General features: G+C 47.0%; 1 protein-coding gene across 3 annotated transcripts in view; it reads left to right on the forward strand.

The window, feature by feature from the left end:
• Nucleotides 1-24126, forward strand: part of LOC129862744 (MOB kinase activator 2-like) — an 88808-nt gene that overhangs the window by 42232 nt on the left and 22450 nt on the right. The window contains exon 1 of one of the 3 annotated variants that reach the window (XM_055934670.1): nucleotides 3217-3578. The exons of 1 other annotated variant lie outside the window; for it this stretch is intronic. In XM_055934670.1, the coding sequence (XP_055790645.1) occupies nucleotides 3541-3578 (38 nt within the window). In that variant the 5' untranslated portion in view covers nucleotides 3217-3540. Of the gene's footprint in view, nucleotides 1-3216; nucleotides 3579-17410; nucleotides 19174-24126 lie in introns of those variants that run through there. One more of the 3 variants, XM_055934671.1, reaches the window with a different exon arrangement.

The following is a 24126-nucleotide window of genomic DNA, read 5'->3' on the forward strand; positions in this document are numbered from 1 at the left end:
TACATACATACATACATATATACATACATACATATATATATATTTTCAATTCAATGTGCTTTATTGGCATGGGAAACGTGTTAACATTGCCAAAGCAAGTGAGGTGATATTATACAAAAGTGAAATAAACAATACAAATTAACAGTAAACATTACACATACAGAAGTTTCAAAACAATAAAGACATTACAAATGTTATATTATACATATACAGTGTTGTATCAATGTACAAATGGTTAAAGCACACAAGTTAAAATAAATAAGCATAAATATGGGTTGTATTTACAATGGTGTTTGTTCTTCACTGGTTGCCCTTTTCTTGTGGCAACAGGTCACAAATCTTCCTGCTGTGATGGCACACTGTGGAATTTCTCCCAGTAGATATGGGAGTTTATCAAAATTTGATTTGTTTTCAAATTCTTTGTGGATCTGTGTAATCTGAGGGAAATATGTCTCTCGAATATGGTCATACATTGGGCAGGAGGTTAGGAAGTGCAGCTCAGTTTCCACCTCATTTTGTGGGCAGTGTGCACATAGCCTGTCTTCTCTTGAGAGCCATGTCTGCCTACGTCGGCCTTTCTCAATAGCAAGGCTATGCTCACTGAGTCTACATAGTCAAAGCTTTCCTTAATTTTGGGTCAGTCACAGTGGTCAGGTATTCTGCCACTGTGTACTCTCTGTTAAGGGCCAAATAGCATTCTAGTTTGCTCTGTTTTTTTTTTTTATTCTTTCCAATGTGTCAAGTAATTATCTTTTTGTTTTCTCATGATTTGGTTGGGTCTAATTGTGCTGTTGTCCTGGGGCTCTGTAGGGTGTGTTTGTGAACAGAGCCCTAGGACCAGCTTGCTTAGGGGACTCTTCTCCAGGTTCATCTCTATGTAGGTGATGGCTTTGTTATGGAAGGTTTGGGAATCGCTTCCTTTTAGGTGGTTGTAGAATTTAACGGCTCTTTTCTGGATTTTGATAATTACTGGGTATCGGCCTAATTCTGCTCTGCATGCATTATTTTCGCTCTCGCTCGAATTAAGTACCAACTGCCCCCCACCCCCTGGTTCAACCACTTAGCAACTTTGGTGTGTGTGTGGTCACGTGGTCTGTTCTCCTCACCCACTTTCAGTTGACATGATTGCCCAGTAGGTCTATTCAAGTCCAGATCATTAGAATCCCAGTCACGAGTTTTATCCTCTCTCGCTCTTCTCTCCCTGGGCAGTGATTCATTCCCTCCTTCATTAGGTTATCTCCAAGTCACAAGTTTAATGAATGGACTTGCTTTGTCTTCCTCCATCTCCAAACCAAGCAAGCTTCCTGCAGTTTGAACGCTTACGCCTGTCCCTCATGATCTCGTGTGGACAGACGATGTAAACATAAACGCTACCGTAGATCTGTCATGATGCAACTGGGGGTGTTTTAAGATGAGACGCAGCATTAGTTCCCAGTGCTTTTTGGGACAAATCACGATTTCGCAGGTGTTGGCATCTTTAGAATTTCTAAAGGGGAGGGGATATTTTGGCGGAGACGGTGGAGCTCTTCTTCGTTCCCGTTTTTGATCCTCGTTTCGTCTTTTCACACGCATGGACCCTGACCTTAATCGAGCACCTGACCAATTATGCAAGACTGTAATTTTGGGGTAACGGAGATTACGGCCCTGGTAACTATTATGCCCAGCTCCTTGTCTTCATTTTGGGTGCTTTGACTACACACACACACACACACACACACACACACACACACACACACAGTTCTTGCTGAAAGTGAGTGTTGATGTAATGGCAGGTTCCTTCCCTTTCCCTCTGGCACCGCTTTCCTCCTGGCCTTGTTATCAGCCACAGATCCTTCCGCAGCTCGCTCACACACACACGCGCATCCTGGCACTTGTGTAGTGCTGAAACACAAAGGAAGCTAATGAGTGCTGTGCAGTGAGCACACACCCACTCTATCACGCAGGCATAGCGGAGAAGTGTTATCGCTGCACTCCCTCCCTCCCTGCTCAATCAGGTGTGTGTGTGTGTGCGTAGCTCGGAGGCGTAATTAAAAGTGAGGCAGGAGAGGCCCTTGGCGACAAGCAGCCAGGGAGGGAGGGAGGAAGGAGGGATATGATGTCATGGGCTGTAAAAATGCTTTGGTTTGCTACTGCGGCTCCTCGCCTCATCTTTCATCTAAGAGAGGGAGAGGGGGGAGAGCGGTCCTCGCGTGGCGTGTGTCTGGTGTCTGACAGGAAGAGAGCGTACAGTGTCACCTCGTTGTCGGGCCTTTTGATGAGACGGTAACTCAACCACAATACAATTCCAGGCTAATTCTAATGCGTTAGGGCCTTCTGAAGGTGAATCGCTCTATTGCATGTGCACACACACACTAGCAGTATGCATACACCGACTCTTTGGTGCTGCTGTGATATAGCTTGTTGTGCAGAGTGTGAGGCGTGACAGTGAGTTGACGTGTGTGTGTGTGTGTGTGTTGCTAGGATGGAGCCCAGGGCCTGGCTGTGATCATAGTCAATATTAATGATCTGTCTGTCCCATAGAGTTGTCTGCAGTCGTAGATTACTCAGACACACACACACACACACACTTCTCACACTCGCCTAATGGGGTGCTGCAGTCGGGACAGAGAGGACAGGATGATGGTGCTTTGATGGAGAGAGGGAGAGGAAGAGTCAGAGAGCGAGTGAGAAACGGAAAGGGGGAGCCGGAGGGAGAGTGTCCTTCACCTTGTATGCCCGCACTGACGATCACAGAGCTCTTCTGCGATTGGCTACATTCCTGGGGTGTGTGCCCGGAGCTCTAGCCACTCTGACGCAGCCATGTGAAAGAATGACGGGTGAACGCGTGTGTCTGTGTCCTTCTGGCCCATCCATGTTTGCTATTTAGCTCTTTCTCAACACCTCACACCGTCTCAGTGTGTTATCGCAGCAGTCAGCTTTGGTTTGCAGGTTCTGCTCTTCAGTACAGGCTATGGGCCCAGCTAACAGAGGTGGTAATAATCAACACATCTCTTTACCAGCGAGTGTGTTTACACCTTGTTTGGTGTATACAGATGGTATAGATTGCTGCTAGGATAGAGCCCCCCCCCCCCCCCATCTCTAAAGTCTGTCCTGTCCTACTCAGCAGTTTGTTTATGCAAGTCTGTTTGCCAACCTAATCTTCCCGCCTTTCAAGTGAGAGCCAGCCAGAGAGAGAGAGAGAGAGGGAGGGGGGAGCGAGAGGGAAGGACAGAGAAGTAAAGAGGCAGGAGGCAGTAGCTCTAGTGAGAAGGAGCGAGAGGAACACACTTCGAACGGGCTCTGAGTTGTTGTGATAGGTCGTCTGTAACGCACGTTCGTCGGCGCGTGTGTGTGTTTGCTGATTGGACCGCAGAGAGAGTGTGTGTGGGTGGACGCCCTTCGTGAGCAGCCAGTTACGTGACGTGTGTGTGTGTGACAGAACGGGCTATACTGGAGCTGTGCGACAGGACAGAGCCCCCCCTTCACCTGTAGAAGGAGAGAGGGAAGAAGAGAGCTGTGTGGGATCCTCACAGACCTGCCGCTGTCTGTGCTGCCAGCTGGATGGGGGTTCTTGTCTGCTGCGACTGCTTCTTCTATAGGTAGCTAGCTACTTCACTCTGTCTCTCTCTCTCGCTACTTCCTCGCTCTCTTTCTGAATGTGTCTCTCGTTGTTTTGTTTTCCCTGCTTGTGTCGTAACTTTTTTTTCTTGTTTCTTTACATTTTGGTCCTGTACTTTCCCTCTCCCTGTCCCTCTGTGGCTGAAAACGGCTCTCTCTTCACCCTCCCTCCCCTTCCTCTCTCGGTTTCTGCGGTGTGGTTTGGAAGAGACATTCTGAGGACAGTGATGCTGTGGCAGCAGGGATTTTGCTGTAGTCAGACCGGGGAGGAGGGTAGCGGTTGAGGCTGGTTTGCGGAGGAATGGCACGGCGCCAGAGCCCTCTGGTGCTTGAGCCTCCTTTTTAGTTAGGAGTCAAGGCTGGTTAGAGGAGGATTGTCACTGGGCCAGAGACTAGGATGCATGTGCACAGGGTTAAGGCTGGCTTAGAGGAGGGATGGCATGCAGCCAGCCCATCCTCTCCTCCACTGCCCTGCCGGCGTCGCTCTGACTCTCTGCCTTGCTGTGTTTTTGTTTTGGACACTGTGTTCCTTCCCATGGCCTCTCTGTTTTCTGTTTGGTGCAGCGGAGCAGTGTTTGGGAGATAGACTTTGACCTTCTCATGCGGTTACAGCAGAACTAGTTTTGGTAGGGAACAGTTGTTGTTTACTTAGTGAGCGTAACATTAGTTAGCATAACCTGGTTACCTGGGCCATGTTAGCCAGTTTAGTAACCATAGCATGGTTACCTGGGCCATGTTAGCCAGTTTAGTAAGCATAGAATGGTTACCTGGGCCACGTTAGCCAGTTTAGTAAGCATAGAATGGTTACCTGGGCCACGTTAGCCAGTTTAGTAAGCATAGCCTGGTTACCTGGGCCAGTTTAGTAAGCATAGCATGGTTACCTGGGCCACGTTAGCCAGTTTAGTTAGCATGGCATGGTTACCTGGGCCACGTTAGCCAGTTTAGTTAGCATGGCATGGTTACCTGGGCCACGTTAGCCAGTTTAGTTAGCATAGCATGGTTACCTGGGCCACTTTAGCCAGTTTAGTAAGCATAGCATGGTTACCTGGGCCACGTTAGCCAGTTTAGTTAGCATAGCATGGTTACCTGGGCCACGTTAGCCAGTTTAGTTTGCATGGCATGGTTACCAGGGCCACGTTAGCCAGTTTAGTTTGCATGGCATGGTTACCAGGGCCACGTTAGCCAGTTTAGTTTGCATGGCATGGTTACCAGGGCCAGTTTAGTTAGCATGGCATGGTTACCTGGGCCACGTTAGCCAGTTTAGTTAGCATGGCATGGTTACCTGGGTCACGTTAGCCAGTTTAGTTAGCATAGCATGGTTACCTGGGCCACGTTAGCCAGTTTAGTTAGCATGGCATGGTTACCTGGGCCACGTTCAGTAGGCATTAAGCAAACGTTGGATGCCACAGATCTAGGATCAGCTCCGCCTCTCTACATCGTAACCTGAACCATTAAGGGGAGAACACACAACTGACCTCGTAGCAGCTTCTAGGAGCAACTTTACACTACTCCTACGCGCTCTTGAGGGTTCAGAGAGTGTTGACTTAGCCATCTGTAAGCATGATGCTGTGAGTTAGTTAGATGAGCTCTTTCCCCCTTTTTATATGTGCTTGTGGGGTTAACCAGCTTTAGTTGCACTACTGCTAGATATAAACAGAGGGTTTGATGAGGGCCAAACTGTTGCGCGCACATGTGTACACACACACACACACACATACATACAGCTGCATCGGATTAGACCGTCAGGCCCTCTGTGTGATTCAGAACTGTTTACACTCCCTCCCTTTTCCTAGCTAGTGTGAAGAACAGCCAGCCCTTTGTGTGTGAGTGTGTGTTTCTGTCCATGTGTGTGTCCGAACGCATGACTGTGTGTGTGCGCCTATAGGTAAAACACACAGTAGCTTTGTGAACGCACGGCCCACTGCCAGGAACTGTATTTTCTTTCTCTCTACACTTCGCAGGTCAATTATCACCAGTCCTGAGGCAGGGCGTGGCTTCTGCGCAGCTGTCGTTTTATTGGGTCATTAAGGAAAAGGACAGATCAGTTCTATTTCTGGCACTACTTCCTGTCTACCTCAGCACCTCTGCCAGCCAATCAGGGGGTTTGGCTGTGACGCTGTTGTTTTCGATTGATTGGGTGTTTTTTGCTTTGCACACACCCACACAAGGTCCTTGTTGACCTTAGCTCCAGTCCAATACCCAACTCTCAAACAGACATGGCTGAGAAGTAATGCAGCGTTGTGTGCTTTCTGCTCTGACCACAAGAGTTTCACTCCTCTGACTGGTTCAGCCCGCGTCAGGATGGGTCCAAATGATGTTGTTTGGAGGACAGGCTGAGGTTACAGGTAATGTAATGGGCAGATGATACGGTGCCACGCTCCTTTTTCTGTACACATGCGCTTCTTATCCGAATAGGGTAGGCTTTAACAGGTCCTCGCCACTTCTTCACTCTATGAGTGAGACACTGAGAGGATCAGAGAAAGGAACATGGGGTGACCGGGTAAACTAAAGCATGGCTTTGGCTGACTTTGACAGACACAGCTCCACAAAGAAAAGTAGTCAGGTTCTAAGTAAGTTGTAGTAGACTTTAGTATCTTTAACCTCCAGGGTTAGTCTGTGAGAATGATCCTGTTTGACCTGAACACACACACACACACACACCGGGGCCTCCCGCACGTGACTGATAAAGCACTGTGTCAGTGTGAGTGGAGGAGAGAAACCTAACACAGCGCACGCGGTACAATTCAATTAGCCTTCGGCCCTGCAAGCCACGGTTCCATTCACGCGTGAGTATCTGATGCCTGGTTTTGGAGCTTAGTGCCCAGTGGTTCCTCTGTCTGGCCAAGGTGTGTGTGTGTGTGTGTTCTCCAGCTGGAGGTCAAGAGCGGAAGGGTCTTCACCTCTCCAAAGCTGTAGAGAGGGGACAGGCAGACGTTACTCTAAAACATTGGTTGAAGAGGCCGCCGCGAATGCAGTTTTTTATTTTTTTTGGTACGGTGTCTGTTACTTCTCGGGATGCGCTGTGTTTTTGGTTTTGGGGCGCCGCAGAAATGTGGTGTTGATGCCACAGAGGGTGACTACAGCTTGGAACATTCAGAACCCGAGGCTCCTTTCACGCTACAACAATGGCCCCTGAGAGAGTGTGTGTTGTTAGTGTGCCTTGTGTCTGTTATTAGGCCGTGGTCGGCAGGCCTGGCCCATTCTACACTGCTGAGCGTTCCACAAGGGCTGTGTTCTCCTCCTAAAACCACCTCACTCCTCCATACTCCACATGTCTCCCGGCCCAAACCCTGTCGCCTGTCGCTCAAACATAGCTAAATTGGACCCGGCTTGGCAAGCCTCGACACAAGTGGAAAACTTACCCTTACGCAATGGGTTGACCAACATACATATCCACCGTTGGGCTGAGTATGGCATGGTTCTTTTCCTATAGGCTAGTTGCTAACGGACAGCCATCTGGTGACTGACTGCACCACCGGATATAGGCTTCACTGGAGCATGCAGCACAGACACACCCTGTCTGGCTGGCCAAGGGCCTGAGGGTGTGGGATGGGGACTTTGGAGCAGACTGTGGACAAAGGGTCTAGTGGCTCAACCGTTGCAGAAGGAATGGTGGAATGAAAGGAAGGGCCTGGGTTATGATTCTGCTTCCATTGTCAGCTGTTAGTTTTCAGACATGATTTTTTATTTAGTTATTTATTTATTTTTAAATATTATTTAGTTTACATTTTAGTGTTAGGTATATAAATTAGCCAACCGGGTCATCGGGAGGGATCAGCCAATGAAGTTGGACGCCTCACCTAGTTGACTGAATCAAAATGACAGAAGTCCTCAATGGTGCTGCCATGCTAACCCAGTCTTTTGGCCACTAGAGGACTCCATAGACAGAACATAGGTTTGGTGAGGTTTCAATTATAACTCCATCTTAATGGGACTTGGATTTAAAGGGTAAGCACCTAGACTGGTGGGAAATATGGCTGGAAGGAGACTCTTGCCTGTGTTTCAACAAAGCCAATGTTGTCGTTTTTTACTTGAGTAGTAGATGTAAGACGAATCAATTACCTTTACCTGACACAAAAAGAGAGGGGGGAAAATGACAAAGTCGTGGCACATTTAGATATATTCTGAAATGTAATATTAAACATGTATCACTGACTGACCTCTTCAAATAGGGTTAATAAAAACATAAGCGATACAACACTTCACAAAGCTATCAGTTCACAGCCAGGCAGTTTCTTTCTCTCTCTCTCTCTCTCTCTCTGTGTGTGTGTGTGTGTGTGTGTGTGTGTGTGTGTGTGTGTGTTCAACCAAACACGATTTTCTGGTTGATCTTCAAGTAGACTCTGCGTTCCAGAGAGGTGGTCGTTCGTTTGCTTTCTCAAGCCCGATGACAGTTGTCCACAGACCAAATAATATTCTCTCCCTGAACACCACTTTTGTACTTTTAAAAAACCTTTTCGATTCTCCCCATGTGCCTCACCGTAAACTGTCTGGTCCCCCTCTGAGGTTGAAGAAACCACATGCAAGCAGAGTAATACCGTACCGGTGCTGCCCAGTCCTACTGATCAATTCAGTTGAGACTGACGGACTCGCTGTCCTTCTCTCATTTCACCTGGCCTTAGCTCTGCAGTCTGCACAGGGTGGTGGCTTGCCTTACGTAACACTGAACTGCACAGGCAAGTGTGTGTGTGTGTGTGTGTGTGTGTGTGTGTGTGTGTGTGTGGAGCGCAGCCCTCCCTGGGTGCGGGCTCAGGCGACGGAGAGAAGAGATGACCTTGCTGTGACCTTACCTCCGCATTTAGAATTGCACCGTCAGCGTGAACCCACGCGCACACGCCTCCATAGAAAATGCACTTGGTCTTTTTGTGGCTGGCTAATAACGCTGCTGGATGATTCGACGTCATCCCTCACCTGCACAGCGGTTGTTAGACGAGACTGTCCCTCGCGTCTCCTCTGGCTCCTGCAACGCGACGGTGTAGGATAGGACGGTACGCATATATACTCTCTATGCTAGCTAGATGACACTTTCAGCGTATTGCTGCTGATGGCTAACTCCTGTCCAGTCTTTTCAGAACAACAGACGTGCCTACGGTTAGGGGCTAGGGCAGGAACAGTAGCTGTGTGCCTATCCTAAGGGCCTCCGGGAACAGAATACAAAGACCAGGGGAGACGGGAAGTGTCAGGGCACCTCACTTCCTTTTTCTGAAGTTTTTACCCGGGCGGGGGGGGGGGGGGGTCGTAGGTAGGCAAGTCCTTAACGCCTCACATACCCAATGTTCCATGATTCCTGTCTCTCTCGCTTGCTCTCTCTCCTTCCGCCTCAAACCCTCACTCTCTTGACTACTTTCTTTCTGTCCACATAACCTCTGTCTCCCTCTGTCTCTCTCTCACACACACCCCCCCCTGCCTGCATAGCTGTGTAATTGACTCTGTGCTGCAGTGCGCTTGTCAGCTGTGCCTTGTCATTTGTTTCAATTATCAGCCATCCGACATGGCGCACAGATGGAGGGAAGGAGAATGAAGAGGAGAGGAAAGGCACAAGTTTGAGGCAGAGGAAGCGGACTGTTGCACATACAGTCTCCATGTGTCCCACCTTCACAGTACACTGGTACACGGACTGTTGCACATACAGTCTCCATGTGTCCCACCTTCACAGTACACTGGTACACGGACTGTTGCACATACAGTCTCCATGTGTCCCACCTTCACAGTACACTGGTACACGGACTGTTGCACATACAGTCTCCATGTGTCCCACCTTCACAGTACACTGGTACACGGACTGTTGCACATACAGTCTCCATGTGTCCCACCTTCACAGTACACTGGTACACGGACTGTTGCACATACAGTCTCCATGTGTCCCACCTTCACAGTACACTGGTACACGGACTGTTGCACATACAGTCTCCATGTGTCCCACCTTCACAGTACACTGGTACACGGACTGTTGCACATACAGTCTCCATGTGTCCCACCTTCACAGTACACTGGTACACGGACTGTTGCACATACAGTCTCCATGTGTCCCACCTTCACAGTACACTGGTACACGGACTGTTGCACATACAGTCTCCATGTGTCCCACCTTCACAGTACACTGGTACACGGACTGTTGCACATACAGTCTCCATGTGTCCCACCTTCACAGTACACTGGTACACGGACTGTTGCACATACAGTCTCCATGTGTCCCACCTTCACAGTACACTGGTACACGGACTGTTGCACATACAGTCTCCATGTGTCCCACCTTCACAGTACACTGGTACACGGACTGTTGCATATGCAGGTCTGGCTATTACAATCGCTAGAGACTCCCAAGCAGTGCCGTCGACACTAAATGAGCTCGCTCGTTAAGTTAGAGCTCATCTCCCCTGGAGTCGGCCAGGTGCTTCAAACCAGCCAGCCAATCACATGCTTGTTTACTCCTGGGCAACTGGATGAGGTCATGGATGTCTCCCCCCCTGGGTGTTCTAGGCCTAGCAGCTGATCTCATTGGTTCATAAAAGGAATCGGATCATATTACCAGGCCCTTCCCTCGTTATGGGGGGGGGGGGGGGGGGGCATGCCCCTAGACACTTTGCTGATGTGATTGGTCTACACCGTGGAACCTAGAGCTTACCATTGGTCAGTACCCATTGCTACTGGGAGGGAGCATGGATGTTTAGGGACTCTGTTTAGGGACTCCCACTTCCTCCTTTCACCGCACGTTGGGTACTTATTGATTTATCTATCTCACTCCTCCTCACAGCCCTAATTTCCCTATTCAGATGTGAATGGGAGCCTCTGCCTCATCCTCCCTGGATCATTCAGCCCCCATCTACCTGGGTGGGAGATAGGAGAGCATGTGTCTGTCCCCGACATTTTCAACTGTCTGTTTTCCTAGTCTATATGTTTTGTGTGTCTCCAGGCTGGCAGAGGGAAGTGTGTCTGGTGTACCGTGTGTGTTGCGTGAGGTGGGCAGGGCGTGTCTGGTCTCAGCCATCCTTAAAATGCCCTCCAGGAGGACAAAAAAAATGCTTGGCTTGGTCCTGGAATCCTTCATAACATACTCCTCTCTTTGTCTAAACACTCCCGTCCCTTTTCCTGTCCGTGGCCATAAATAACAGTTACACAATCACTTTATGAATAGGGCCCCGAGCTTTTCCTGAACAGTTTACATGGTGAGGAACAACTCTGGAACCTAGTTAGGTCGTTTATTTTGCAGCACAAGCCATCTGTTACGTAGCCGTAATTCTTGAGACGCTTGTTCACCTGGTTAGTGGGTTGCATGTGATATTCCCTGACAAGACGGGCATGTACTACGGTGCGGCGAGTAGTCATCGGTCATGGCTAACGGACAGAAACCTCAATAGCACAGGTGCTACGTTCTTCCGACAGAAGACATTTGGGTCATACGATGGACAATAGATTTGTAAAAAATCTCTCCAGGTAGTTATGATCAGCATCACAATTCTCTAGGAACAGAGATGTCTCTCAATGCCCTTTTTAACAGTTGATCCAGCGCCTATATTGTGTTCCGGGGTAGAGCCGATGTTGTTTGGCCGAGAGAGCAGTAGGGCTGGGAATTGCCAGGGACCTCGCCATACGGTATCGCAATACTCAGACCGACGATGCGATTCTATATGCATCATTATTTTTATTTTTTGGGATCAGTCATGGAAGTATAAGTGCCAAAAACAAATGGGCTTTTTATTTAAAAAGATGGAGAACAAGCTTATGAATGAAAAATACTGGGGTTTTGGGGCAGGCACAGCAAATTGGTGCAAAATAATATTGTGATTATTGTCAGCTATACAATATAACATTACAAATCATATCCCCGTAGGTAGATCTAAAATGAAATCACCCATCACTAGAGAGCAGTGTCATGGGTGTTAGTCTACATTATCCACACAAACAAACCCAGTGGGAAGACATGCTGGCTCTGTGTTAAAGTGAGTTTAGTCTACGTATCTCTTGTGGGCCAGGAAATGATCTGGAGCGTAGACTCTCTAGGGAGGTGGGCATTTCAGCCGCTCTCTTTTGTTCTCCCCCCCCCCCCCATCTCTCTCTCTTCGTCTGTCTGTGTTATTGTTTTTGGTCACATGAACCATGAGTGGTTACACAACATCCCTGGAAATGGACAAAGGGGATTTTTTGGGGAGGAAATGTACATGTTTTTGGGCATAACACGTGACTGCAGTCAGTTGATTTCAGTGTTGTTTGAACAACATTTTCCAGAGATGGTATCAGTTCTTTAAAACGGGGGGGTTGGCACCTTTTTAGATTAACTTGAAAATGGATCTTGACATTTGGATTCGTTTGAACTATGAGATGTTTCTAATTTCTCACACATTCTGTCCATTCTTCCTGTCGTTTCTGTCAGAAACCCCCCGTTCACTCCCCTACACATCCAGACTGGAATGAGGGGTATGTCCATCCGTGTGTGTGTGTGGCCCTCGTAGGAACATAGTGTACATATTTGGCCGTCTCTAGTGTGTGTGTGTGTCAGGGCTTGGAACTGCTGGAGGTTTGCATGCACATTCCCTCTAGTGGGAATCTGTGACTAAACGGCCTGGTTTAGAAGTGAACGTGCTGGAGCAGAGCAGCCATGCCCAGCCACTACAACCACCCTACACCATATTTCCCATAATATCCCCTTAACCCTACCCTCGCTACCTCTTACTCTATACTCCTTACTAACTTTGCCCCGTGTCCTTCTCCCCTGGACGTAGGAGAGTTGACATAGGTTGTCGTTTCTCTCTTATTTCCCAGAGGAGCTTTGACCTGGCTGTCTGTCTGTCTGGGCTATCTCTCTAGTGTCTGCCCACCAGGTTTTCTTCTCCATGAAAAGACCACTCTGTTACCGCCCAGGCCTCCAATTTCCCGGCGGCATCGACGGACAATAGAACAAGAGAGAAATAGCCTACTGCGTTTTCAACAGCATATGAGGAAGTGGTTATAAGATAAATTCCCACGACGTTCCTATGGTCGGAATTTGGGTAGGCAACTTGTTTTAAAGTAAAGACGTGTCTCGTAAAATGACAACAAAAAAACATCCCGGTTTAAAAATAAAAAAATCCCTTTATGGTTAAATAGTTTTTAAAATGTTGACTGCCTCCGCTCAGATTGCAAGGTAGGTGATGTTTCATTCCGCAACTGGCACTGGCCTTTCTCTCCCGTCGGAAGGAACAGTGACTGGCCTTTCTCTCCCGTCGGAAGGAACAGTGACTGGCCTTTCTCTCCCGTCGGAAGGAACAGTGACTGGCCTTTCTTTCTCGTCGGAAGGAACAGTGACTGGCCTTTCTCTCCCGTCGGAAGGAACAGTGACTGGCCTTTCTCTCCCGTCGGAAGGAACAGTGACTGGCCTTTCTCTCCCGTCGGAAGGAACAGTGACTGGCCTTTCTCTCCCGTCGGAAGGAACAGTGACTGGCCTTTCTCTCCCGTCGGAAGGAACAGTGCCTCAAGTATGTCGACAGAATCGAGCCTTTAGACGTTAATATGAATTATCCTACATTTATATTTGTCAAACATGACTGGTGTTAAGTTAGGAAAGTATTCAGACCCCTTGACTTTTTCCACGTTTTGTTACGTTACAGCCTTATTCTAAAATGGATTTAAATTATTGCTTTTCCTCATCAATCTACAGACAATACCCCATAATGACAAAGCAAAAACAGTTTTTTTTTTTTTTTAAATGTGTGCAAATAAAGTATGGATATCACATTTACAGAAGTATTCAGACCCTTTACTCAGTACTTTGAAGCACCTTTTGCAGCGATTACAGCCTCTAGTCTTCTTGGGTATGACATTACAAGCTTGGCCCCCCTATATTTGGGTAGTTTCTCCCATTCCTCTCTGCAGATCCTCTCAAGCTCTGTCAGGTTGAATGGGGAGCGTCGCTGCACAGCTATTTTCAGGTCTCTCCAGAGATGTTCGATCGGGTTCAAGTCCGGGCTCTGGCTGGGCCACTCAGGAACATTCAGAGTTGTCCAGAAGCCACTCTTGTGTTGTCTTTTGCTGTGTACTTAAGGTCATTGTCCTGTTGGAAGGTGAACCTTCACCCCGCTCTGAGGTCCTGAGCGCTCTGGAGCAGGTTTTCATCAAGGATCGCTCTGTTCATCTTTCCCTCGATCCTGACTAGCCTCCCAGTCCCTGCCTCTGAAAACATCCCCACAGCATGATGCTGCTTCCACCATGCTTCACCATAGAGATGGGGCCAGGTTTCCTCCAGAAGTGACACTTTGCATTCAGGCCAAAGAGTTCAATCTTGCTTTCATCAGACCAGAGAACCTTGTTTCTCATGGTGTGTCTTTTAGGTGCCTTTTGGCAAACTCCAAGCGGGCTGTCATGTGCCTTTTACTGATTAGTGGCTATTGTCTGACCACTCTACCATAAAGGCCTGATTGGAGGAGTGCTGCATAGATGGTTGTCCTTCTGGAAGATTCTCCCATCTCCACAGAGGAGCTCTGTCAGTGTGACCATCAGGTTCTGGTTCAACTCCCTGACCAAGGCCCTTCTCCCCGATTGCTCATTTTGGCCGAGGCGGCCAGCTCTAGGAAGAGTCTTGGTGGTTCCAAACTTTTTCCATTTAAGAATGATGGAGGCCACTCTGTTCTTGGGGACCTTGAATGCTGCAGAAATGTTTTGGTACCCTTCCCCAGATCTATGCCTCGACACAATCCTGTCTCAGAGCTCTACGGACAATTTCTTCAACCTCACGACTTGGTCTTTGCTCTGACATGCACTGTCAACTGTGGGACCTTATATAGACAGATGTGTGCCTTAATGTTTTGTAAACTCACTGTACATTTACATACACTTAAAGGGGAATACCTAGTCAGTTGTACAACTGAAATGTGTCTTCTGCATTTAAATCAACCCCCCTGAATCAGAGAGGTGCGGCGGGCTGCTTTAACATCGTCTAAAATCTCAAAATTCCACCCTGTTCCCGCCCACAGCCCACTGGCCGCCTGTCCGCTGCCCTATACACACGCACACTTCCTGAGCAAACATGGGCGGCGCCAGCTACCATCTCTCTCTCTCTCCGCCATCCCTTTCTCCCTCCGCCCTTTTCCATTACGGAGTCCTGCTTCCCTCTATTCGCCAAACCATCTCTCCCTCTTGCACAGTCTCCCTCTGTCCCTCTGCTTTCATGAGAAAACATTGGTGGGGACAGGGTGGGGTGTGGGACAGCCTGCGTCTCCCTCCTATTTCATCCTCCCTTTTCCTTCCCTTGCACAAAGTCCTTCTCTTTCCCTCAAACTCTCCCTCCCTTCCGCTCTCCATTTCTTACACAAGCCTCCTCTCTTTGCGCCTCCCTTCGTCACATTCCTCCCTCCTTCCCTCTCTCGTTAGTCATCCCTCCCATGTCCCTCTTCCTTAACCTAACTGCTACACAGAGCCCTTCTCTTTTTCACTCATCCAGAGGTGTAAAGTACTTAAGTAGTACTTTCAAGTATTTTTACTTAAGTTGTTTTTTTGGGTGTCTGTACTTTACTTTGCTATTTATATTTTTGATTTACTTTTACTTCATGTCATTCCTAAAGAAAATAATGTACTTTTTATTCCGTACATTTTCCCTGGCACCCAAAAGTACTAGTTACATTTTGAATGCTTAGCAAGAGAGGAAAATGCTTAAGAAGAGGACATCCCTACGGCCTCTGATCTGGCGGACTCACTAAACACATGCTTCGTTTGTAAATTGAGTGTTGGCGCGTGCCCCTGGCTATCCATACATAAACATAATTATGCCGTCTGGTTTGCTTAATATAAGGAATTTGAAATTTATTTTTACTTTGATACTTAAGTATATGTAGTACCATATACTTTTAGACTTTTCCTCAAGTAAAAGTGAAAGTCACCCAGGAAAATACTACTTGAGTCTTTTTCTATTAAGGTATCTTTTACTTTTCTCAAGTATGACAATTGGGTACGTTTTCCACCACTCATGCTCTCTCCCTTCATGAGTCCTTCTACAGTCTCCCTCTATCACGATTCACGTCCAATGCTCATAAGTAGAGCGATAGTGACGATTGGGGTGTTGGGATGAGGATGGTCAAACCGTGTCCTGCAGAGTTCACGTTACACCAGTCATTTCCGGGGTCAGGAACCCGAAGGATGCTGGATCGAAATCTCCGAGCTGACAAGGTAGAAACAATCTGTCTTTCTGCGCCTGAGCGAGGCAGTTAACCCACTGTCCCCCCCCCCCCCCCCCGTCTGTCCGTCCGCCCGAAGACGTGGACGTCAATTTAAGGCAGCCCTCGGCACCTCTCTGATTCAGAGGGGTTGGGTTAAATGCGGAAGACACCTTTCAATTGAATGTGTCGTTGAACAACTGACTAGGTATCCCCCTTTTCCCTCTGACATGCTGTCTGTGTTCGACCTCTGGCGCCTGTCCTGATGCTGTCTGTGTTCGACCTCTGGCGCCTGTCCTGATGCTGTCTGTGTTCGACCTCTGGCGCCTGTCCTGATGCTGTCTGTGTTCGACCTCTGGCGCCTGTCCTGATGCTGTCTGTGTTCGACCTCTGGCGCCTGTCCTGATGCCCTTCTGTCTAGTAGTCTGTAGTTCAACTGCTCAGGTAGCAACACATGAAGCTGCTTTTAAAAGGCGGTATGTCTCACTTCCTCTCTCTTTTAGATCAAAGTGTTTTATTTGTATGTATGTGTGTATATACTACTGTTCTACACGTGGTAACAGTGATGTGAAGCCAGCGTCTCCTCTCTCTGTGAACCACAATACTAGGGGAAACTGACTCGTTAGTTTTTCCAGCCTTGACTGGATGCTGGAGCTGTGAAAGTGGTGGGTTAGGTTCAGCTTTCAGGGAAAGATGTACACAGTACAGACACACACACACACACACACACACACACACACACACATCATACAACACCCTTCAGCATCCACGCCCTCATAGGAACACACCTGGGGGATAAGTTTCTGTCAGGGTCTGTGCATAGATACAAAAAAAGATGCTTTTCCACCTGGTGGGTGGGGACCGAGGCCTTATTCCCTTTTGACTGGAGAGGCCTCTCACCTACTCGCCCTCTAGGAAAAGGATAAAGTAACACATTTACCCGTAGGTTCTGATCTAAGGTCAGTTTTTTATTTTTTTGTTCCTTGTTTAGTTTAAGATTGGAAAGAAACTGATCCTTGGCCTGAGAGAGAATTTTATATCTCGGCTACATAACGCTGACTATTGGTATTGTACTGAAATATCAACTGCATTGGCTGGTAATCTGCCTGTAGGTGGTGCTATTGTTTTTACAACGCTCCCCTCTGAAGTGAACACTCGGGGCTCAACAAGTGCTCTCATGCTTAGTGTATAAAGTCTGCATCCCCCATGGTTGCCAAACCAAGAATCTTAAGACGAGATTCAGAATGGTACGCTCTGTTTCTGCTGAAATTATCATCTGGTTTCAGTGGGGTTTTTTCTCCCCCCCCCCCGTACAGTTTATTTAAAAAAGTTCAGTCGGTGGGTGTTATGTGTTTTTAGGGAGTCAGTGTGTACGTGTGTCCTGGCTCGACCCCGCGGCCCTCCCCAAGTTGTCGTTACTGGCGCCTATCATATTATTCCTGAGAGAAGAACATTCTTCTCGTTGCTGTTTCACAAGCACTTCTGAGAAATGGGAAGACTGTGGCCTTGGGGAACCTATCCCTTTCCCTCAGAACACCAGGCGTGGTGACACACATGCATACTAGAGGGGAAATAACAACGGTTTTGTCTATTTTCTTCGATAGCCCCCCCCCCCCCCCCCCCGTCAACTCTGGGTTGCCAGATCTGCACCTCAATCCCCTTTTCTTCTACTGATAATCGCCAGGTACTGTTAGTATGTATTCCTGACCATGGGTTGCCAGATCCTCACGTCCATAATCCTTCTTCCTTCCACTGATATAATCCGGATACTGTTAGTATGACTGGGTTGCCAGATCTGATGCAGCACTCCTTCACTCTCCTTCTTGGGCAAATAGCCCTTACACAGCCTGGAGGTGTGTTGGGTCATTGTCCTGTTGAAAAACAAATGATAGTCCCACTAAGCATAAACCAGATGGGATGGCGTATCGCTGCAGAATGCTGTGGTAGCCGTGCTGGTTGTGTTCCTTGAATTCAAAATAAATCACTGACAGTGCCACCAGCAAAGCACCCCCACACCATCACACCTCCTCCGTGCTTCACGGAAATCATCTGTTCACCTACTCTGCGTCTCAAAGACACGCCGGTTGGAACCAAAAATATCAAATTTTGACTCATCAGACCAAAGGGCAGATTTACACCGGTCTATTGTCCATTGCTTGTGTTTCTTGGCCCAAGCAAGTCTCTTCTTCTTATTGGTGTCCTTTACTAGTGGTTTCTTTGCTGCATTTTGACCATCTGATTCATGCAGTCTCCTCTGAACAGTTGATGTATCTGTTACTTGAACTCTGAAACATTTATTTGGGCTACAATTTCTGAGGCTGGTACCTCTAATGAACTTATCCTCTGCAGCAGAGGAAACTCTGGGTCTTCCTTTGCTGTGGCGGTCCTCATGAGAGCCAGTTTCATCATAGCGCTTGATGGTTTTGCGATTGCACTTGAAGAAACTTTCAAAGGTCTTGAAATGTTCTGGATTGACTGACTTTCATGTCTTAAAGTAATGATGACTGTCGTTTCTCTTTGCACGGACTTGAGCTGTTCTTGCTATAATGTGGAATAGGGCTATCTTCTGTATACCACCCCTAGCACCGGCTGTCACCGTCAAGGTCAACGCAGTATTTTCCCCACAGGTGTTGTTTGACAGGAGGTATTTGGGGAGTTTTGTTTTCAAAATGGCTGCCGTTGTATCACTCAGAGGTGCTACACACTGGTGGTGGGTGAGTCAGAAGTTGACCCCTAAGAGCAGATCTAGGATCAGCCAAGCTGACCCCCCTTGTAAGTAACCTCCAACAATTTATCAGGAACGGATCATCTCCTAACTGACCTTAGACCAGAGTCTCGGGTTAACTGCCAATGTCAGATATACAGGCAGTGAACCCGACGTGTTCGTTTTGGCTGGCTCTCATTGAAGTCTACTCCCCTAAGTACAGCTTTAGGATCTGCACGTTCAATCCTAACCTAAACCTTCTTGACCATTTATCAAGACCATCTCATAGCTGACCATCTGACCTCAGACCAGTGTCCTGGGGTCCACTGACCCTGCAATGCTGCTCTCATTCCAGCTAGGATTGTGACGATACCAGTATCACAATATTTATTTTTCCATGGCAAAAATGAAAACCCCAAACTCTTTGGTCCTTTTTAAAAACCTGCTGTATGTAAAATATTGTGTGCTATAGCTTGGGGGGAAAAATGTGACTCTAGATAACAAAATGTTTGTTTCTCTAATTCCAACCTCTCACCTGAAATACGGCCTGCCTGCCTCTCCACTCGGAGTGGAGCTGGGAAGGCAGAGAGAGGGGGATGAAGATGGGCTTGCTGACGGAGCGGGAGAGGGGTCGGAAGAAGACAAATGGAGGGTGAAAAGAGAAGGCGAAGCGATGGGGTAGAAGGAAAACCCAGGGAGGAAATGGAGAGTGAGAGACAGACATATGGTTGCCGTGGTGATGGCCAGGAAGTGAGTAATGACCTGGATGTTTTGGCTGAGTGTGGCTGAAAGCAGCACGGTGAGGCTTCTCCTCTCCCCTGTCTGTGGAATGTAGGGAGAGTACAGAACACTGAGCCAGGGCATGCTGTGACAACCCCCCCCCCCCCCCCCCCCTCTTCTCTTTTAATACGTTCCCTCTCCTCCCTGACCCCTTCTTTATTAACTCTCCTCCTTTCGATCCACGCTCTCCTTTCGCTTTGCCTCGTCCACTGCCCATCTCTTCTTTCACCTCTCCCGCTTCTTTCCGCCTCCCGCTACTTCCAGTCCTCTAACCCTTCACCCTCCCTTCCCATCCCGTTACCACCATATCATCATAGTTAGTCCAAACTGTAGCTATGGAGATAGAAACAGACAGACGTGAGGTCTTGTAGTTGTCATCTAGTCCGGCTCCATCTTGTCATCGTCCTCTCTCTCCCTCAGTCACAACTCCGAAACTGTTCACAAACAAAGATGGCTTCCCCTTCCTTTACCACTCTCAAACATCCTCAGGTGCCCGGGTGCCACCTCTCTCCTAGAACCAGCTCCAATCCTAGAAAAATGAGCTAGCAAGAATGTCGTTTGACCTTTTACAGTCTTTGTTGGTGATATTAATGGGGTTATAAATGTGGCTGTAATGAAGCAGTTGTGTCATTTCCATAAACGTCAGTCGTTGAATGTTAAGAGGAAGTGTGCGCCCTGGGCACGTGCACCATCCAGAGGAAACGAACAGAAGTACAGACAAAGTTTGCAATGTACCCTTGTTCTTAGAGGTGATATCCTGTCCCCCCCCCCCCCCCCCCCCCGTTTCTCCTTCTGCGAATGCTCCTCTCGCCCTGTCTCTGTTCTTTCTCTCTGTTTTGTCTTTCCTTTGTTTAGCCAGGCCGGGGAGGGATGAAACAAGGGATGACATGTCGGTGCACGCCAGACCTCCCCCGGCTGGAATGCAAGGCATGAGGCAGAGTAGATCAAGGCAGAGGGGAAAAAAGTGTAATATCTTCTGCCCCCCTAGGTGGCCACTGAAAGAAATACATATCCCGGGATGTGGTGGGGGGGGTAAGAGAAAGAAGCAAAGGTAGGATTTTACAGAGTAAAGTTGCCTATGTTTTTAGAAACAATACACCGGTATAGACAAACTAATGAATGACTCCATATCTTGAGTTCAAAATGTGTTGATAGCAAAGGACAGTTTGCAGTAGGCCCTTCATTTAGCAGCCAACACAGTGTATTGTAGAGGAGATGAGTTGAGCGTCAAGCAAGTTCAGCAAACAAGGTCGACCTCTGTCAGTTTAAAGGTACACTCCCATTGACTTGCTACTTTGCTGTGTTTGCTAAGGGCAATTCCACGATAACAAAATTAAGCTTTGACTGTTTGTTTTTTTAACTTAAAAATGTATGCCAAACAAAAACCCATTGATTTTAAAAGTTTAACAAAATATACAACTCCATGCGCAACGACTAGTTTTAACAATTTCCACAGAAAACTAATTTAGTGGAAGGACTGTGCAGACGCGAACGTTAACAAAATTACAGTCAAATCTCCCTCAGGTTTTTATGCATGTTTTCCAAAAACTTGAAATACTTGCTTTGAATTAAGATGACAATATGTCTGCAGAAAGGGTGTCGGCTATGACATGGCCCCTTGAGTTTGGTTATTGAACTACAGGAGGAGAAGCGAAGTTACACCCGGTAACCCGGTTCATGGGTCCCTGATCTGTACTACACAGAAATACATTATTATGGATATGAATGTCATTCTCATGTTTCACAAGTTTGGACATCACAGTGCAGTAGAGTATGGTAACATGGAGTATAGTGCAGTAGAGTATAGTGCAGTAGAGTATAGTGCAGTAGAGTATAGTGCAGTAGAGTATAGGAACATGGAGTATAGTAACATGGAGTATAGTAATATGGAGTATGGTGCAGTAGAGTATAGTGCAGTTGACTATAGTACAGTACAGTATAGTAACATGGAGTATAGTGCAGTAGAGTATAGTAACATGGAGTATGGTGCAGTACAGTAGAGTATAGTAACATGGAGTATAGAGCAGTATAGTAACATGGAGTATAGCACAGTAGAGTATAGTAACATGGAGTATGGTGCAGCAGAGTATAGTAACATGGAGTATATTGCAGTAGAGTATAGTAACATGGAGTATATTGCAGTAGAGTATAGTAACATGGAGTATATTGCAGTAGAGTATAGTAACATGGAGTATATTGCAGTAGAGTATAGTAACATGGAGTATATTGCAGTATAGTAACATGGAGTATATTGCAGTAGAGTATAGTAACATGGAGTATAGAGCAGTAGAGTATAGTAACATGGAGTATAGTACAGTAGAGTATAGTAACATGGAGTATTGTGCAGCAGAGTATAGTAACATGGAGTATATTGCAGTAGAGTATAGTAACATGGAGTATATTGCAGTATAGTACAGTGGAGTATATTAACATGGAGTATAGTGCGGTAGAGTATAGTAACATGGAGTATAGTGCAGTACAGTAGAGTATAGTAACATGGAGTATAGTGCAGTACAGTAGAGTATAGTAACATGGAGTATAGTGCAGTACAGTAGAGTATAGTAACATGGAGTATAGTGCAGTACAGTGGAGTATAGTGCAGCATAGTACAGTAGAGTGTAGTAACATGGAGTATAGTACAGTAGAGCATAGTAACATGGAGTACAGTAGAGTATAGGGACATGGAGTATAGTACAGTAGAGTATAGGGACATGGAGTATAGTACAGTAGAGTATAGGGACATGGAGTATAGTACAGTAGAGTATAGGGACATGGAGTATAGTACAGTAGAGTATAGGGACATGGAGTATAGTACAGTAGAGTATAGGGACATGGAGTATAGTACAGTAGAGTATAGGGACATGGAGTATAGTACAGTAGAGTATAGTAACATGGAGTATAGTGCAGTATAGTAACATGGAGTGTAGTACAGTAGAGTATAGCACAGTAGAGTATAGGGACATGGAGTATAGCACAGTAGAGTATAGGGACATGGAGTATAGTACAGTAGAGTATAGGAACATGGAGTATAGTAGAGTATAGGAACATGGAGTATAGTAGAGTATAGGAACATGGAGTATAGTGCAACAGAGTATAGTAACATGGAGTATAGTACAGTAGAGTATAGGAACATATAGTAGAGTATAGGAACATGGAGTATAGTGCCCTGGTCGGCCTAACCCGGACAACACTGGGCCAATTGTGCGCCGCCTCATATGACAGCCTGGGATCTAACTCGTGTCTGTAGTGACGCGATGCAGTGCCTTAGACCGCTGCGCCACTCGGGAGGCCTTGTTGTAATGTTTAAGTCACTGAAATATCACATGAATACACGTTAGACATGGCAAAATGTATACAATTGCAAGAAAATGTGCTTTAAAATGGCAAAATTCTCTGCACCCTATGACAAAATGTGTAGAATGGCAGTAAATGAGCTTTAAACCTACGATACGTTCTCTCCACCAAGGGGAGCGTGAGCGAGCATTGCTCAGTGGGTACGGATGCTGGTTACAGTAAATGGAAATAGAGGGTTCATGGGTCGGTGTTAGTAAGAGCTGGGAGAGGTAACATTAACTGGAAAAGGGAGGAGGATGGGGGGGGTAGTTGAAATTTGGTCAGTCCACTCTTGCCTTGATGTTACCGTCCACAGATCGGACTGAACTAAATCTGAAACTATCATAGACGTATGTTTGGATAGAACAGTACCGTACCGTGAGTCGAGCACGGTACAATTCAGTACTGAGTACGGTCCAGTCCAATGCAATAGAGCACACGAGGGTAGAGTTCAGTTCACTACAATAAAGAAAAGTAACAGTAGCAGGAGACACTATGAGCTGAACATAACAGTCAGTGGAAGAGAGGACAGTAACAGGAGACACTATGAGCTGAACATAACAGTCAGTGGAAGAGAGGACAGTAACAGGAGACACTATGAGCTGAACATAACAGTCAGTGGAAGAGAGGACAGTAACAGGAGACACTATGAGCTGAACATAACAGTCAGTGGAAGAGAGGACAGTAACGGGAGACACTATGAGCTGAACATAACAGTCAGTGGAAGAGAGGACAGTAACAGGAGACACTATGAGCTGAACATAACAGTCAGTGGAAGAGAGGACAGTAACGGGAGACACTATGAGCTGAACATAACAGTCAGTGGAAGAGAGGACAGTAACAGGAGACACTATGAGCTGAACATAACAGTCAGTGGAAGAGAGGACAGTAACGGGAGACACTATGAGCTGAACATAACAGTCAGTGGAAGAGAGGACAGTAACGGGAGACACTATGAGCTGAACATAACAGTCAGTGGAAGTAACAGGAGACCGGTACCGCACAGTAATTCCGGTACTGTAGTTCTGTTACCAATTTGGTAGCGGAATTACAAGCTTTAATCACTTAGTTCATAAACAAAATTGATATTTGTAAAATCACTATGACTCAATGGTAGGTCTACCATTTACTTGTTACTTCTGTTGTCCGGATTTGCCTTTTTTGTGTGAGTGCACACACACACACACACACACACACACACACACACACACACACACACACACACACACACACACATAAAGACTATAAATACTGTTACATACACACCCTGCACCTTCTAGGGCACCTACAGGATTGCATTTCCCTGGCAGGTCGCAGGGTTCAGTGTTTGAGTAGATCCTGGGCCTATAGGAACTCCCACAGATATTAAGACCCTCAGCCTGCACTGTTTTCACTGGCTAAGTCCTTACTTAAACACACTACACACACAAAGACCAGAGAGTCACCCAACTCCACTGTAGCGTGGGGCGGGGCAAATTCTGCCATTCCATTGGTCACTACACATGTCATTCAAGGTAATTCTACAGTGCCATTGGCTATATCATGGGGTGCAAGGGGTGGGACTGAGCTGTTGCCAGGCCCAATGTGTGT

Source organism: Salvelinus fontinalis, chromosome 9 (assembly GCF_029448725.1).
Source record: "Salvelinus fontinalis isolate EN_2023a chromosome 9, ASM2944872v1, whole genome shotgun sequence".
Classification (NCBI taxonomy): Eukaryota; Metazoa; Chordata; class Actinopteri; order Salmoniformes; family Salmonidae; genus Salvelinus; species Salvelinus fontinalis.